This window comes from Rhopilema esculentum, chromosome 17 (assembly GCF_057945365.1).
Source record: "Rhopilema esculentum isolate cy_ngs chromosome 17, ASM5794536v1, whole genome shotgun sequence".
NCBI lineage: Eukaryota > Metazoa > Cnidaria > Scyphozoa > Rhizostomeae > Rhizostomatidae > Rhopilema > Rhopilema esculentum.
This window is the reverse complement of record NC_142831.1, coordinates 5,040,886-5,057,467: the sequence shown is the minus strand read 5'-3', so window position 1 is coordinate 5,057,467 and position 16,582 is coordinate 5,040,886. Positions and strand designations below refer to the sequence as shown.

Here is a 16,582-nt window from a genome sequence, read left to right as displayed (position 1 = left end):
TTTTGTTGACACGTCAGAAAGTTTTCTTGATACTATTTTCAATAGACAAGTGGCACTGATTGGGCAACCTCAACAGTCATGTGCTCGCCTTTCTGACTAGCCTACTTTGGACCAAAACAAGGTATACGGTTTATACACTGAGGTTTAAAATGTTTGCATTTTGCGCAGTGATAGAATGGAGAGAACTAAATGTTAGGTTGAGACAGTTCACACAAAGAATCGTGTAAACTTCTTACAGAAAATTAAGATCTGAACCATTGCAGGAATTATTTGAATACTCTCAGATCCATAGTACAGAAAAGTTTTTAAGCATTTTTTTAATTATTTTGTAACAATTGCCTTAAATACTCGTTGAGTCAGATTTTTTGGCTTTTCAACAATAGGTTATAAGGTTTTTAACTATTTTTCCTTTTATTGGGTTTTATTGGGTTTTTCGTTGTGCCGTGCGGTGAAAGCACGATGACGCAGTTTCTACGATTCTTGTTATGGCTGGACTTGTCCCACTTTGGCAAAAATATTGGAAAACCTGCTTAAAACTTAAGTAAACTCTGCATTCCCCCATTATTCCCTTATCTTTCATCGTCGCTCTCATCTTTCTTCTTTTAATGAGTTCTCCATTACACAAAAAGCCTGACAAATTCAGATTCCAAGAAACAATGTACACAACCAAATCCTACCAAGCCTTTAATCCTTCACTACTAACTTTCCTTAAAATTGGAAAATAATAAATACAGATCTAAAGTTAACCCTACCACAATTATAAAATATAGTTTATATTTACTGTTCCAGGCTTCTATGTGCCTTCAAACCGAACGTTTTTCATGTTCTTTCTTTTTCTGAATATTTACAAAATACGACTCTACTGCCCTACATAAATAACACACGTGACATCAAGAGCCGTACTTGGAAGCCAGTCAAATCAGGTCCCAGGAACCTATGATTTGTATTGCAATGAGAATGTTAAGTTAAATGGGAGGGGTAGGTTCCACGAGTGTTTGATCGTGAAAGAGGTTGGTTCGAGGCAAAATTTACGTACATTCGCAAACTTTTTGTAGGGAGGGAGTAAGGGGGCAGCAACCTGAAATGATCAGAAAGTTGAGAAAAACGGAAATCCTCAATAATCCAATAACAAATCTTTTTTTAAAAAGAGGTATTCTCCGACACTCCCAAGGGCGTGGTCACATAAATATTCCCCCAGACCTCCCCAGGTAGGTTGCGCTCTGCTCGTCTTCCTCAATTTTATCATATCACCTTGGCTAAGCACCTGGGGTAAAATAAATACGATGTTTCACAACACCCTTTGTCAATGTATCTTTTCCCCTTTGCAGGTGATAGATATGCGTAAAGGAGGAAGGGAATCACAAGCAAAGCATACGAGCCTTGCGGGGGGGGGGGAGAAGCCATATTTTTAGGCTTTCATACTTTATGATCACTCTGGACTTCCATTAACATCGGACAATAAAGCTGTTTTTTTAGCTAGCAGGTACAGCGGACTGAAGTTCCAACAAAACAACATTGGGTCTTTTAAATGTTTTGACAGAGGCAGCCCAAAAGTGGCCATGACCTACTGGCTTTATCTAGCATGACCCCTGACTTTAGAGGACATTTTTCAGGGAAAAGACGACTTCAATTTTTGAAAACATGCTGAAACGAAATGTCTTTCTTTGATCTTGCTAGCAATTTGGTATGTCAAGACTAGTGCATTGCTAGAGCTGTTTTATGAGGTGTGGTCATCATGCCCTAAGTATATATGTACAGCTGCTAGCAATGACCAACAATATTCAAAGTTCTGTCCCAATTGATTACACCTTCTGGATAGAGATCCTGCACAGCTTTAAAAGACATTACATCAATAATCCCCACAATACTATCTTGAAGAGCTCTTGCAGAGACATCATCTGGTTCAATCTCTGTGGGGTAATAAAAATGTGACATTTCCAGCTTTTTGCTGCTTACAGTGCTATGTGACTCAACAACTACAACTCCGGCGAAAACAACAAACATTTTATGCTGCAATTCATCAGTTGTAAACACAAGCTGGTCTTTCTTCAGACGGCGATGAATGACATTCAGTGCCATACGATATACCATACCATGAGGAACTAGTGATAAAAGAGCTGACTTTCTCAGAACAACTTGTGTCATAATACTACCAAGTTGTCCAGCATATTTGTCTTGGAGATTTCTGTCTTGGTTTTCAGTGAATCTTTTCCATGATAGACTCAACTCTATAAGTTTTGCTTGCTCAACTGGAAAATTTTCTGCAATCCTCTAAACAAAAAATATTTGGAAAGGTTATAAATCTGATGATTATAATTGTCACAAAAATGCTTATGTTGGTATCTAATTATTCAAAGGACAGGAAGTTAATGCTGCCAGTAGGTGCAAGGCCAAACATCTTTTGGCCACCATTTCTACAACTAATCATCCCGATTCCCCAAATTTGTCATTCTTACATATGGCCTTATGCCTGGGTTGCTTATGCCAAACAACAAATTATTTCATTTGGTTGGCAGATAAGTAATGCATTCAAGTGAACCAGATATAAGTTCTTAAAACTACTACATAGTAAGGTTTCAATGATATACTATTGATAGTTCTGAGCTTAAAACGATACATTTTTAAGCAAAAAAGCACAAATTGGAAAATTGGTTGAAAATTGAATCCTTTTATCTCCTCATGGATGCATTCCAGGCATGTCGCGAAGAAATTTTAAATGAAGGGAAATCTGTGAGGAAGAATGTGGGACCTTGACCCACTGGAAACCACTTGAGACAGAAATCATAGATCTCTGTTTAGAAATTATATAGGTCCTCCGGCCTTAACTTTCTTAAGAGATGTTATCAACAGTCTTCTGTTTTACCTGAAAATGCTCTGCCCTGAAAATAGCTGCCATACAAGGAGTGTGTGCTCTAGCTGTTATCTGTCTTTCTGTGTAACAAAAAAGCTGTTCATCGCCAAACCATAAACCTGTAAGCCAGGCACTCAGGACCTCAAGGCTCTGATCAGTTGCGCTGAGTAGCTCAACTTCACCATTTATAATCAACCACCCATTTGTATCAACTTCACCTGTTTTAAGATGTAGACATTAGAGTTTTTGTTTATCAAACATGCTTGCAGAAACATAATCCCTATAGTGAAAATGGGAATAAAATGAAGGAGAATACTGGAGACAAAATCCAAATATACTAAGAATGAGAATAACATTGTATCCAGGGCCACCGCTATGGGAGGCAGTGTTGGGGATATGACACACCCCTTGGAAGAAGATTTTATAGTAAAAACAGGAAGCTTTTGCCATTTATGGGTGCTTTGTAGGAAATTTTCAGCTTTGTCGGCAAATAAAGAATAGCAAATGGGATCCTACTTTTTTGGCAAATGGGATCATTGGTTTTTCCAATAATTTTCAAATATTTAGGGTTATTAATTCATCTTATCGTTCTATACTTCCAACTAAATTCACTTTGGGCCTAGCTCCATGTGTCCCATTCTGGAAAATATTACATTTTAAGCACCAAGTGAAAGAAGTGTGCAGGGAGGTTCTACAGTGTATTGTCTTTTCGGTTTATAAGTGTATTTGTATTTTTGGTTTTAAAGTAACTCACCACTAGAGAAAAGTTCACTGCCTTGGGAATAGCATATGATTCCATCTTCAGCAATAACTGCTTCTACTACCGTTTTGATTGCCTCTAATGACCAGCCACGGAATGGTGCTGCTTCTTTCACAGTATCAATTAATGTTTCTTTAACAACGTCATATCTACTTGCTATTCCACCAACATCAACATATCTTCGTTTGACAAACCAATTCCCTACTGGAAAATCTACAGGCACGTGTAAGATGTTTTCTAAAATGTCTCTAGGAAGCCATAACAGCTCTGTCCCATTCTTTGAAGATACTACAGTTGCTGTGCAAGGCCTTCCGTAGAAGGAAGAAACTTCTCCAAAGAAATCTTCATCTTTTATTACACGCAAGACTTCATTAGTATCGGACATAACCTCACAAAGTCCACTGGCCACCAAATAAATTCCCTTTCCTCTTCTTCCTTTCTCAAGAATTGATTCCCCCTTATCAACAGTCACGATTTGCAAATGAGCAGCAATATTCTGGAATTCATTTTCGTCAATATCAAAAGGCATTGCCTTCAAACAGTTTAAGAATTTATTGAATTGGTCAATCGGAATCGTTGTGTTTTTATTTTCAGTAGCTACAGACTTGGCACCTCCATGAGCACTGTCTGCTCGTCTTTCTGGCGAAACAGGACCTATATCCTCAGATTCGTGTGTTCCTTGGCCCGGTTCTAAAACCTGATTTGAAGAAATCCCTGTTGTTGACTTCCCTTGTTTATTACCCATTTCAACATTCTTTTATCGTAAGATCAAGCATCATTTTTCGAGAATAAAAGAGCTAGGCCCAATTTTACAACGACAACAACGTTGCCATGGACACGGTGGGCCTCGAACCAAAGTTCTATTTGAAATTACCCCAATTTTCATAAACTAAAGAACTTATCCAGGAATTGGTGCCACATTTAAAAAAAACTGAGAAAACAAACAACGTTTAAAACAGATTAACCTTTTCTTTTACAGACTTCTGCCAAGTGTTTTGGCCAAGGTTTGTTATTTATAATAAATGTAGTTCAATTAGTGAACACAATTTCATACTTTCAGAAACCATCGACTACTGATCAAAAAAATGTCCCTGGGATTAAATAAACAATGAAATGTATAATGTTTGATATCCAAATAACTAAGAACCAACTTAAATAACATAAGGGTAGAGCGTTCGGACATTATTGAATCGTGAGAATAATGAAATATGGACGAGAAAAATAAAAGGCAGATTCTACATATACAGAAAGATTGTACGTATACTTTGTATTGAAGCTATTGTAACGAAAATGCAGAACCGGGTGGAGATTGGTGAGGTCAATTTGAATTTAGGACTTTTTAAAAATAACCTCTAGCCATGAAGGTAAACATGGGTGTAAGGAATTAAGAAATTAAAGAAATTAAAATGAAAAAAAAATGAAGGGAATACATGGGGATTCTTGACAAAGGACACTTTTAGATGGTGTCGATCGACCAACTGGACGTGACCATGTCGTCAAAGTAAATACAACGTCACTTACGTTCAACAAGTATTGGGACAAATTCGATAAACGAATTATGGCGTTGCGTTGGAATCGGTTCTTGTGAAAGTTTCGTGGAAATAGCTGCTGTACTTATTTAATGAGAAAGATTTAAAAAAGTCTTTCCAAGTTTGTTACAATAAAATGTCTTTGAAATTTCGAAGTGTGTCCCAATACTTTTTGAACGTAAGTGTAAAATATTCGTAGTCATTTTGGGTCTTCGAATACAAGTACAGTACAAAACTAAATGTAAATGAGTACTTTATTTCTAAGTAGCAACAAGACTAAGTAAGAAACTGAAAGAGATCAGACAGGGTAAAATTCATTTGCCTAAAGTTGGACAAACAAATATCAAGATTGCATTTCTAGGCATTTATGATAACTGCATTTATAATTAAAACGGTTTTAAATCGTTTTCCCTGAACAATTTTACATAGGTACATTTGGCAAGAAAACGTCACTGAAGAGTCAGAAAACATCAAGTTGATAAAGAGATACTTTCTCCCTCTTTTATACCAACTAAATGTGTCGAGCATCATAACATGAAAAAACCTTTCATAGGTTTAAAGTTACTGTACAAATACAAGAAAATCCATAGAAAAGAGTAACTCCTTTAGAAAACTTGACAAAATATACAAATTTATGCAACATTAAAAATTGTCTAACTAATCAGAACAAGCTTTTATTCTTACTGTTTGAGCGTTTGTAGCCCTTTGCAGCGGAGGTTGTTGTCATCCATTCAGGGCATTTTCTTTTTCCAAGTTGACTAGGTTTTGGCTGTTGAGAAGCTTTTTCAGATTGCTGAAATTTATAGAGAATATTGTTAATTAGTAAAATCCTTTTCTATTCGATTCCAGTTTACGTCAGGCAAATTTCAAGGCCTAATTAGTTGATTAATAATAAACAAGAGCAGTGGCGGCTCCAGCTCGGGAGTTGCATCCGCCGGAAAAAAATGTTTCAATCAGGAAAAAGGGCGTGGTTCCTGACACACCTTTTGTCGTCTCCCAAGGAATGTCATTTAAATTTGACGATCTAGATAACGTACATATCACCCACCCCCCCCCCCCGAAGTTTTATTATCAGGTTTGCAAGAATCTCAAGGACCGACTTTCTGAAAAAGTGGGGGGGGGGGACTAGTCTCCACATCCCCCCCCCCCCGTGGCTCCGCCACTGAACAAGAGCCCTTCAATTTTCAATATTTTTACTAATTACCAATCACTCACTCTATGTATGTTTTTATCATATGCTTATTGGCATACCAACTTTTTATTTCTTCCACACAATTAACATCTTATCAGTGCTATTCCAGATCAGAAAGCAAACAAACACAGAACAGCCCTGATGTATTGTAAAAGAGTCGTTCCCCTAAAAGTTTATATACAGGGCCTGTATTGCTATAGAAAGTACAAGAGAGCCTCCGGGAAAAATTCGCAAAAAAACAATAGCCAAAAGTAGAAAAGGGCTCTTTTTAGAACTACTAGTCTCTGGGTATATATTATGACTAGATGAGCTCTCTGGCAGCTTGCAGGCAAAGAAAACGGCGATAGGGTGCCAACTCAGTTCTAGGATCTACCCGTTTTTGAGTGTACTTGAATCATTTGTGAGCAAATAAACTCCTCCTTAGAGCAACAAACTCTAACCAAGGCTATGCTTCAATTCCCTAGTCTCCCCACGTGGGTGCGAACGAGAACTGTTTCGTGACATTTCAATTTTTTACACAAATGATGGCATATGGTCCATTATCGACTCAACAATCTTGTATTTGTAATTTGAATGAATAATAAACTTACAAGCTAAGGCATTAGATCTTCTAGACAAATGACAGCGGCCACGTGTATCCACAAAAAACTCAACGACAGTGAAATGGCCTAACGGATCTCTCAGGATTAGACATACCTAAGGCATACCCAAAGGGATCAGTTTTGATGTATCCTCTATACCTTTGGGACCCTATCCTAAATTCCTATGTGCGTTATTCTACCAAAAAAATAACTGTTTATTTTGATGCGAGGATATTTGTTATCTTATTTTTGAATAGTTTTAAGCGGGTTTGTTCTTGTTTACTACAAATGCATTTTACACCTAAGCCACGAGCCTTCGTGAGTAATGCTCCCATGAGACGTTTATGCTCCCAGAATTAAAGATTAGCAACTACAGAAATTTCACAATAATGATGGGCTAAAGGCAAAGTTAAACGGGGTCTTACATGGCTGCAACAATAAATCGTAGTTAGTTGTTTAAAGTATGAAGGAAACTTTTCAAAGTTTGCAAAGTAATTGAAAACAGAAATAAGGCCTAAGCAAAACTAGCCATGTATTTGAGATGGGCTTGAAATGCTTTCTAGAATCAATCGTTTTCGTTATTGCATAGCTTGAAAACCAAAAAGCAAATAAATAAGAGGATTAAATAGGCAAGGCACTGTTTAATATCAAAATATCAAAAAGAATATAAAGGAAGGCAAAAAACAACACTAGTACGAAAATTAAGTTTCAATCATCATCCTTGTCTCTAAGTTTAGCATTGTCTTCATTCTCGTCGTCTTCGTCATCAGGAGCATTATCTTCTTCTTCGTCATCATTTGTCGAGTCATCGTCATCATTGTCGTCTTCATTGTTTCTTGAGTTTGATTTCGAATAATCTGGTTGTTCCAACCCATTTGGCGCATGGCCCAAATCAACAAATTTCATGAATCCCCCAACTGGCTTCCCTAGAGGTGGAGAGACTCCGTCACCTTGTGGAGACATAGAAGCAGTGGACCTAAATCTTTCTGGCCTGTTTAGTTGCCTTGTGGTTCCAGGCATCATTCTGTTAGTTTCAATATTTTCACTGCCCATAGTAGAAGGGGTAAGCATCGAATTAGCTGACACTTCGTAAAACCCAGCGGCTAACGAACCCAGAGGAGATACATTGCCAATCAAGTTGGGTGGGGCAAATCTATCAAATTCTCTATTATTATCATAGCTCTGACTTGGGTTTTCCTGTGTCAGATACTGGTTTCCAATAAAGCTTGCAGGAGAAAGAACTCTATAAGGTGTTGGTGTTCTATCCACTTGCATATCAGGCGAACCCCCTCGACCAAAATTTTCTCGCCTAGCAGACAATCGTCGACGCCAATGATGGCGACGGTGATGTTTCCCGTTCCTGTATATCAGTCCATGTTTTAAACCATGCGTCTTAAATCCTGACAATCCCCTTTCCTGTGCAAAAATATCAAAATTATATGGTTCTCCCTCATATTTAACAGGCTCTTCAAGATGTGGCCGTAGGGGTGCTATGACACTCATGTCTGGCCTCTTTGACCTATTTGTCTCTTTCATTGCTTTATTTTTCTGGTCGATTCCTTTCTTATCAGCTTCAGCATGGCCGTCTTGTCTAGCACCATCATCTTGGTCAACATCATCATAATACGATGCCTTCTGTTGCCTCGAATTTCCTCTATAGCCTCGGTGCTTACTCCATCCATTTCTTGAGTCCGAGCCACGCCTTCCTCCCCAACGGTTATTCCCATATCGATTATACGAATATCGTGAAGAGAAGTCGTGAGACTGCGGTATGTTGGATGCAACATCCAGGGATGCAGGGTTAGTTCTTACATGCACACCGTCGTCCGTTGCATGTAGCTCGATGGCTGGAGAACGATCCTCCATGTGGAAATGAGCCATTCGAACATGGTGCACGTGAGGGTGGTACGAATATGCAAATGATGCGCGCAAGACAAGGAACGACACCAAAGCGTTAATTACGAGTTCGCGAATCATGTTCATGTTTGTGCAAAAAACAAAAAAGATCTCTTTGAAAACAAAACTTTCTGAAATCAGGTACCAAGACCAGGAAAGCGCCCAATTCGTAGCTACATCACGACCCAATTACGCTACATTGTGCCTTAATTCTTCCTTTAGAGTCCATTGAAGAATAACTGCTCAATAACTGCTTAGAGCAAATGTCAAATGATCAAATGAATCTGAAGAAACAAGAGAGCTTCTCCAGGGTTCCTAAGCTGTTTCTTCTTAACAACCGCAAGTATCTCAATTCCTGGCAAATCCTGGCAAATCAAGTCAGTCTTCCACAACAAGAATCAATTTGCAACCAAGTGGATATTAAATCTGTCTGTTTAAAAACACAGCTATAGATACTTGATCTGTCTCTTTAAGGAAAATCTGTCAAACCTTGGCTAGTACATCGTGCATTTTTCATAAACTGAAGAAGCGTTGGAGAAAGAAAAACAAACAGTAATTTTCACGCCATGCAATTTGTTTGGACGCACAGCAAACTGAATGCCTTGCGCAGATCTTCATAAAACAGATTCCTGTATCTCAATTCCAAACTTGAAAAGACGAGAAAGTTTTAATACAGAGCTCGTTTATTTGTCAACACCAGCCAAACTGCGATAAACCCTTGGCTAAAAAGGTGGCCATCCGCCTCACTTAACATGAATGGTCCCAAGACAGATTGTGACAAATATTATTCAGAATCTTAACAAATAAACGTCTGGCGGGTCAAAGAGCCAAGGTTGCGGATATTTACAAAGGACCAAGCTAAGTTCGACATTCATGGTCATTGTAGCAAACACATATCCCGTTCTTGCTAAAAAATAAAGCTAGTGTCTTTATTTTTCCCTCCACAATAAACAAAACAAAAAATAAATAAAAACAAAAAGTGTACAAGCAGTGATGATCTGCAGTTATTTTTGAGTAAGCCAATGAAATTGAGCAACTATTCTGAAAATAAATTCTGAATTTAAATCAGTACGTTTCACTCCAAACCAAAGGCGATTCTGAAGCTGTATAGTATAGGAGCTCTTGTAGAAATAAATTTGAAGCTTATTCATGATATCACTGAAAATTCTCCAGCATCAGAAGTTTTATAGAAAATATTTCTGTCCAAGATTGAATGTCCTCGTTTATTTGCTTACCAAATTAGGAACTTTTACTGTTAGAATAAGCAAGGGTTGGGTGAAAAAGGGGTGAAGAAGGGGTGCATAGGCAAAGTGAGTGGTTGTTGTTCGGAATAAGCGGGAGAAAAATGATGGAATTTTGGTGTCAATAGATATCAAGAAAAAGTTTATTCCAGCAAGTGTGCACAAAGCTTCCAAACAAATTTTGTCCATTGAAACAAGCTTATGCCTTTCCAGATTCGTTTGGTTTTCTTGCTACGATTGGTTCCAAAGATTTTATAAATTTGTTGCTTCATTGTTGACGATTTTGGTAGAAAATAGTAAATAATAAATGAGTGTGGCGAGAGGGATATAAAATAAAACGTCATTGGTAGACGACTATTACCCAGAATGATCATTAGAGATTTCAGAGTACATCACCAAAAATATCAATAAAATGAAGCCAAGGTTTCATATTTTTGTCCTAGCTAGCAAGACCTGTCAACGAATCCGCAAAATCTTGGAGATACACACCTCTTTACTGTTGTCTTTTCTTTTACTTTCGACACCACTGTCTTCTTTTGAATTTGTTCGTTCTGCAAAGCCGTAATTGAGTTCCAACATTGCTAACACGAAATTCAGTTTACCAAAATCTATTGAGTACGGAAGCGCATCTTTGATAGCTTTAACACTTGTTATATCTGGAAATGAGAGCATACATGTATAATAAACACATTACATTGCTAATTATAACATCAAAATACCAGATGATAAGCAATGGTATTCGAATTAATATAGTAATATTTAATATCATATTACGAATATTTCACCATATTGAAAGAATAGCAAATAAAGCAAAGCAATATTAAATTTTAACAATATTTCAACAAGTTTTGGCAAATTTTCTGATTCCTGCAAAACAATTTATCGTATGCTATTATAAAACCACAGTCTAATGAAAAAAGGAACAGTTTGGTACCCAATAGGAAGGTATTGTTAATTTTCATAAGATATAATTATACACTGTTTCAATGGAAATCGCTGTTTACAGGTCTGTCATAAAGTGTTCGATGCCGTATAGACATATAATATGCAGACGTTTCTAAGTTTCTTTCAAATGCATCCTAACAATTTACGATCATATTGAAAGCAATCCAGTCCAAAAGTCTGGAAAAATTTGAGACAGCCAGCTTGCGCCTCTGTTTACTGATTCTTACATATCATAGTGTATACGCTATTTGGTGTAAAAAAAGACGGTTCTAAGCTGCTACTCCGAGTTTCACGCATAATGTGATTATCAGGCAACAGAACCGTCGTTTTCTATACCAAATAGCGTATGTACTATGATGTATAAGAATCAGTAAACAGCGGCTCAAGCTGGTTGTTTTAAATTTTTCCAGACTTTTAGACTGGATTGCTTTCAATTTGATCGTAAATCGTTAGGATGTAATTTAAAGAAACATGGACACGTGAAAAGCGAAGCAGCACGTGAAAAGTATAATGTAAGTATTGGCTTTTTAAGAAATTGTGCTTCGTTATCTCTAGGAAATAATTCACTTCAATATACAATTAGAAAATTTAAAAAACGGTCCTACCTCCATTAAATTTGTTCATCACTGTCTTTGATATAAGTGAGATTTCTTCGTTGCTTAATTCAACTACAATGAGAAATTTTCAAAATATAAAAACTAAGAAAAACAGTCTACGTTTGTATAGTCATCGTCCAGTAACACGATTGTGCAAAAATGTAATGCTGTCAAAGAACAACAGGGGAAAAATCTCGCTTGAACTCTCAGCAAATAAAAGGAAATTAACAATTTTTTGCATTGATGCGGAGGCCGGCTGGGCCGTTATTGTAATATCCCTGATTTTGTGTGCATGAAAGCAGTGATTTTTCGCCTTACGCCAATCAAATTATACAAACACTTGATAATCGCCAATATATGATGTTCTTGTATCCGAAAAGCAGATCGAGTTTGGGTTACTTTTGTTCAAACAGCCCAGGTCTAACCGGAGTTAGCCAAAACGAGGGGCGAACTTGTCCTATAAATCCTCAGGATTGGTCATCTTTCTAATTAAGTATAATGACATTTCACATTCAGAATCTAATAAAAAAAATGACCTCCAGTAGAAAGAAACAATCCATTCTCTCATAAGGGCTGTTTAATCATGCCTCTTGGTATAAAATTTAAGTCCTTGAGCGTGTGCTTTATCAATGTCTAGATAAACAACCGCTTTAATCCTATTCCAAGTTTTATATTCTGTTGACCATTGGGTATATCAACTTCTAATAGCTTTCTGTTGGCCATTCGTTGCATTTCTATGTGATGGCCATCTATGCTTTTCTTCAAAAATATGAAAGGCCTAAAAAGCTTTAGAATTTCCGATTAATTTGACCCCATACGAGGGCAAGGTCAATGTCCCTTTACTCTCAACCAAAAGCAAGTCAAAGTTAATGATGATGTCATTAAAGAAAATATCAGCATTTCAGTTTGTTCCCTTCGCATTATACCAAAGAGAATTTGTATCTCTCTATTCTAAATACTAACAGAATTGAATCAATCTCACTTCAACAAAATTTCAAGCTTTCCGTCCTCGATACTATCCATATAAAAGCGAGTGATTGAAAATCACATGCATGTCATCATTCAAAAAAAGTGGTCGTCACACTTACGTCTATTGAAATCAACCGGTAATCCTGCCTTGAGAGCTGTGGCTAAATGACCCATAACTGTACTGGGAACCAAGGCTCGTGCTCGCGCCACTTCCACCTGAAAATGGCATCAGAATCTACTTCGTATCCTCCACATAACGAATTTTTATGAAGATGAGTAGCAACTCTAACAACTTGCAACAAACAACACTTTACCTAATAACAATTATGAAAATGATTGACAAAATATTTTTAATGACATGAACAACATTACAACGCCAGAAATGGGACTCAATTAAAATAGGTTGAGAAGCACTGTCATATATGTTCCTCCAACAAAAAGTTGTTCAGAATTTTCGTTAATAATGAAGGAACCTGTCAAAGAAGGAAATTTTTCAAAATAACTACCGTTGCTACAGTTGATAAACTATCCGTCCAAGTTTTTGGATGCATAAAAATAATTGTTATACCGAGCAATAGTATGAAGATAGCTGAAAAAATTGTGAGATACTGTAGCAAAAACTTTCGAGCTATTAAGACAATAATAAATTGGTAGAAACTTTTGCCTGAATAAGAAGAGTGGAGCTGCAACCGATTTAAAACAGGATAAGGTTTATAATCTATACTAACACTCAATTTTCTAAATTGATAATCGTTTTATACCTTCGCGCTTCTCAATTCCAACTCTACAGGGTAATGGCAACCACAGAATTAGACACTGGTATAAAGTTTTAGGGTAATTGTGTTTTGCAAAAACCAATCACCCTTCACTTCCAAGATGCCGGACCCTAGAAGCTTTCATGTTTCTACTCAAACGTGAAGCAAGAATAAAAAGCTACCTACCAAAGGTTGTTTATGCTTCTGATATAGGTCATAGGACGAGTCAACGGTGGTAGACAATTCACCCCTGGGGGTGTCACCCATCTTCTGAAGACAAAAGTCCTAAAACAGACAGAGTAAAAATAATGACCTACATTTGAGGCTACGTCCCTCACATGCAGAACGTAGTTGGCGTGACACAGGACCCCCTCTTTCTCCAGCCACTTCGTCCCTGCTTAAATGTTTCTGACTAGTTCTGTATAATGTAAAAATGTTAAATGTACTAATTCTGCATGTTATTTTAATACAACATAAATTTTGCACTTACGACTTTAGAAGCAAACCGAAAAAGATTTCATTGCCTGTTATCAAGAAAAATTACACAAAAAATACCTTTAGGACAGTTAATCGGCAATATTAAAATGCATCTTGAGGTTTTATATAAATGACATTTTTGATGCTTTTCTTCTGACACTTTCATTATACTGACAATTCATACTTTGTGAAGAGTCAGACAAAAAGCTAAAGTATGTCTCAAATGCTTACTTCCTTCAAAGAAATTTTCAAATTTCTATCAAAAAAAATTTCGAACCTTATTGTGTTTCCCGTCAGCCTTGTCATCAAATCCTTGGTCAGTCGCTAAATCGTTTGCTTTGCAGAATTGAATAACACAGTCGACAAACTTTTTCCCAAATCTCTCAACCATCATTCTGTTTACACCGTTAATTTGGGCAAAGTTCTCCAAAGTGCTCGGCCTAAGAATACAATATCAATCAACTGTAAGTAAACAACCAAATTGACACTATAAAAAACTTAACAGTAGACTAGAAAGGATTATAATATTATCATAATAATATATATATAAAGGGATATATATTAGGACAAGAGAACAGTTCTTGAATGTAAAACACGGGAAGTCGTACTGATGACAATAGCCTGAATTCGTTATAATTATTACTATGAATTAAGACCAACAGGGCATCTAACCTACTAGAAAACAAACCTAAACTTTATACTGAAATCAGCTGGTAAATAGCATGCTGGCAATCATATTGGTTAGCTCAAATGGGCTGATAAAATTCTTTGTGAATATTATGATTTCATACAGGAATTTTGAAAAGAAATTTTGAAAACGTTTTGAAAAGAATAGAAAGTTGATTGCTGAAGAAAGACTTCTTCAGCAATCACTGAAATATATCTGCTGAAATAATGGCAAAGAGCCTAAAATCAGATCATGTATAACCTAGATTTGGTAATATCAATGAGACTTTTTGTTGATGCCACAATGTGGGGAGGTACGTCCAGATCGTCACAAATCTCCTTTCTCATTTGGTGGAGTTTCTTGTAAAGCAGCTCCTGCAATAAAAAGATACAATTATAAAACAATGCTTACCATTAACAGCTTTATAACCATCGTATGAACTAACCCTTTTTAAAGCTGTGATTTTGTTAACGTATATTTTTTTCTATAATCGACCTTGATATTGTCAACTTCTGCTTAAGTGACTTCACGAGGTAAGCTCTGGGCCTAACGCTGATACCTACACAGTAATTTGTTGTTGAGAAGAAAAGCCCTCTCTCCAGTCGATTAGATGAGAAGATCACTACGTTCCATCTTCATTTTTAGGACGAGCCCTTATACAAGTAAAGTTACAGCACGTTGAAATGAATAGACATGAAAATTCCAATATACCTAGGAATTTAAGTAAAATTGTACTAGGAAAAAATAGCGAATTTATTAACGACGTTTCGTGCATAGCACGTTATTTTATTATATTGTACAGCTTAGTATCAAAACACCAAATTTGGCTAAATAGGCAGAAATCTTGGATAACATAAAGGAACGGTCTGGCACCGTAATTTTCAGGTGGCGGGCAAACCAAAAAGGCCTGATTTTGAGTATCACAGAGAGAACATTTTTCATTACACCGACTAGAGGAAGTTAGATACCCCACTCTACCCCACTCCCAACACCAGCATAAATCGATATAAGGAAAAGTATCATCATTTGGACTGTAAGCCCCTTTCCGTGCTTCAACTTCATAAATCTTTTACTAATGGGCCTGTCCAATATTCTTTTTAATTTGCATATCAGTTGGCCCGGGTCGGGATCACCTCCTTACAATCGGGGCCAGACCGTGCCTGCCTTTCCGTACCTCTGATTTGGCATCGTCAACTGGAACTGTTTCCTCGCTTCTTTTGTCGTAGTCTACTAACAATTTGATCGGTTCGTGCATTTCACACCAAGCATGTTTGAGGGGCACGTTTGATAGAATTCTGTTGGATAAAATAGTTTAAATCAACAATGAAGTCGTTTTCTTGACCAATATAAGAAAAATTTTCCGATAAGGGTTATTCATTGATCGAACTTTATATAAACCCATTGGTTCTGTAAAATAACAAAAAAAACTATAAAATATACTAAGACTCACTCTACCAAGTGATAACTGGAGATTTGTATAAAACGAAAGCCTTAAATCTTTATTTTTATACAATATTTACTCTGTTGTCTGTTGCGTAAAACAGTTTAAATCGATAATAATTTCGTTTTCCCGACCAACAGTTCATTAAACGAAATAATTCCCATTAAGGTTAGGGTTATTTATTGATTAAGCTTGTCCTGCACATTATTCATGTTCTTCCAGTGTGAAGAGCAACTATTCATAAGATATTTTAGCTGGTACTGGCTATCAGAAAGAAATAGAAATAGTATGTTATGCAAATAGTTATGTAAATATATAAAATTTTGGTGTAGGTCAAGTGGAAAAATACTACTTAAAAAATTCATCTTCTCTTCGACTATACACTCACGTTGGCCTGACAGAAACGTCGAAAGGGTCCCATGTGGCCCAAGGGCCGTGCAGTCCCAGGTCTTGCTATAATCTCATCAAAAACTAACCCTGGTTTCAATGTTCTGCTAAACATTTTAGATTACACGTCGCTATTCATTTCTTAACCATTTGTGATTCTAGCTATATTCAGTGTTAAAAATATAGATTTTGACGTCAAAAGTATGAATGAGGTCACCAAGTTAACTTCATCTTACAGAATGATGCCACAAGTACCGCTGTTTAGAAAATAAAGTCCTCTGTTACTAGAAAACGA

General features: G+C 36.8%; 2 protein-coding genes across 2 annotated transcripts in view; both read right to left on the bottom strand.

The window, feature by feature from the left end:
• Positions 1-431: 431 nt before the first annotated feature.
• Positions 432-5,570, bottom strand: LOC135696693 (uncharacterized). Its single transcript, XM_065216180.2, has 3 exons — positions 3,606-5,570; positions 2,864-3,069; positions 432-2,271 (listed from the first exon to the last, which is right to left on the bottom strand). The coding sequence occupies exons 1-3, from the start codon at positions 4,354-4,356 to the stop codon at positions 1,762-1,764; spliced, it is 1,467 nt and encodes a 488-aa protein (XP_065072252.2). The 5' UTR covers positions 4,357-5,570; the 3' UTR covers positions 432-1,761.
• A 153-nt stretch (positions 5,571-5,723) lies between these two features.
• LOC135696630 (bifunctional 3'-5' exonuclease/ATP-dependent helicase WRN) overlaps positions 5,724-16,582 on the bottom strand; it is a 36,989-nt gene continuing 26,130 nt past the window's right edge. The window contains exons 23-30 of the mRNA XM_065216093.2: positions 15,634-15,754; positions 14,721-14,833; positions 14,070-14,232; positions 13,502-13,600; positions 12,680-12,776; positions 11,601-11,663; positions 10,540-10,706; positions 5,724-5,933 (exon numbers count right to left, since the gene is read on the bottom strand). Of these exons, the coding sequence (XP_065072165.2) occupies positions 5,802-5,933; positions 10,540-10,706; positions 11,601-11,663; positions 12,680-12,776; positions 13,502-13,600; positions 14,070-14,232; positions 14,721-14,833; positions 15,634-15,754 (955 nt within the window). The 3' untranslated portion in view covers positions 5,724-5,801. The remainder of the gene's footprint in view (positions 5,934-10,539; positions 10,707-11,600; positions 11,664-12,679; positions 12,777-13,501; positions 13,601-14,069; positions 14,233-14,720; positions 14,834-15,633; positions 15,755-16,582) is intronic.

What these genes read in the sequence shown, in the direction of transcription:
- LOC135696693 (XM_065216180.2), bottom strand. Translation starts at nt 4,356, where the DNA reads ATGGGTAATAAACAAGGGAAGTCAACAACAGGGATTTCTTCAAATCAG. An exon ending in CAGTGAACTTTTCTCTAGTG is followed by an intron (nt 3,070 to 3,605) that starts GTGAGTTACTTT and finishes ATCTTAAAACAG; the next exon opens with GTGAAGTTGATACAAATGGG. An exon ending in TCAGGGCAGAGCATTTTCAG is followed by an intron (nt 2,272 to 2,863) that starts GTAAAACAGAAG and finishes TTTTTTGTTTAG; the next exon opens with AGGATTGCAGAAAATTTTCC.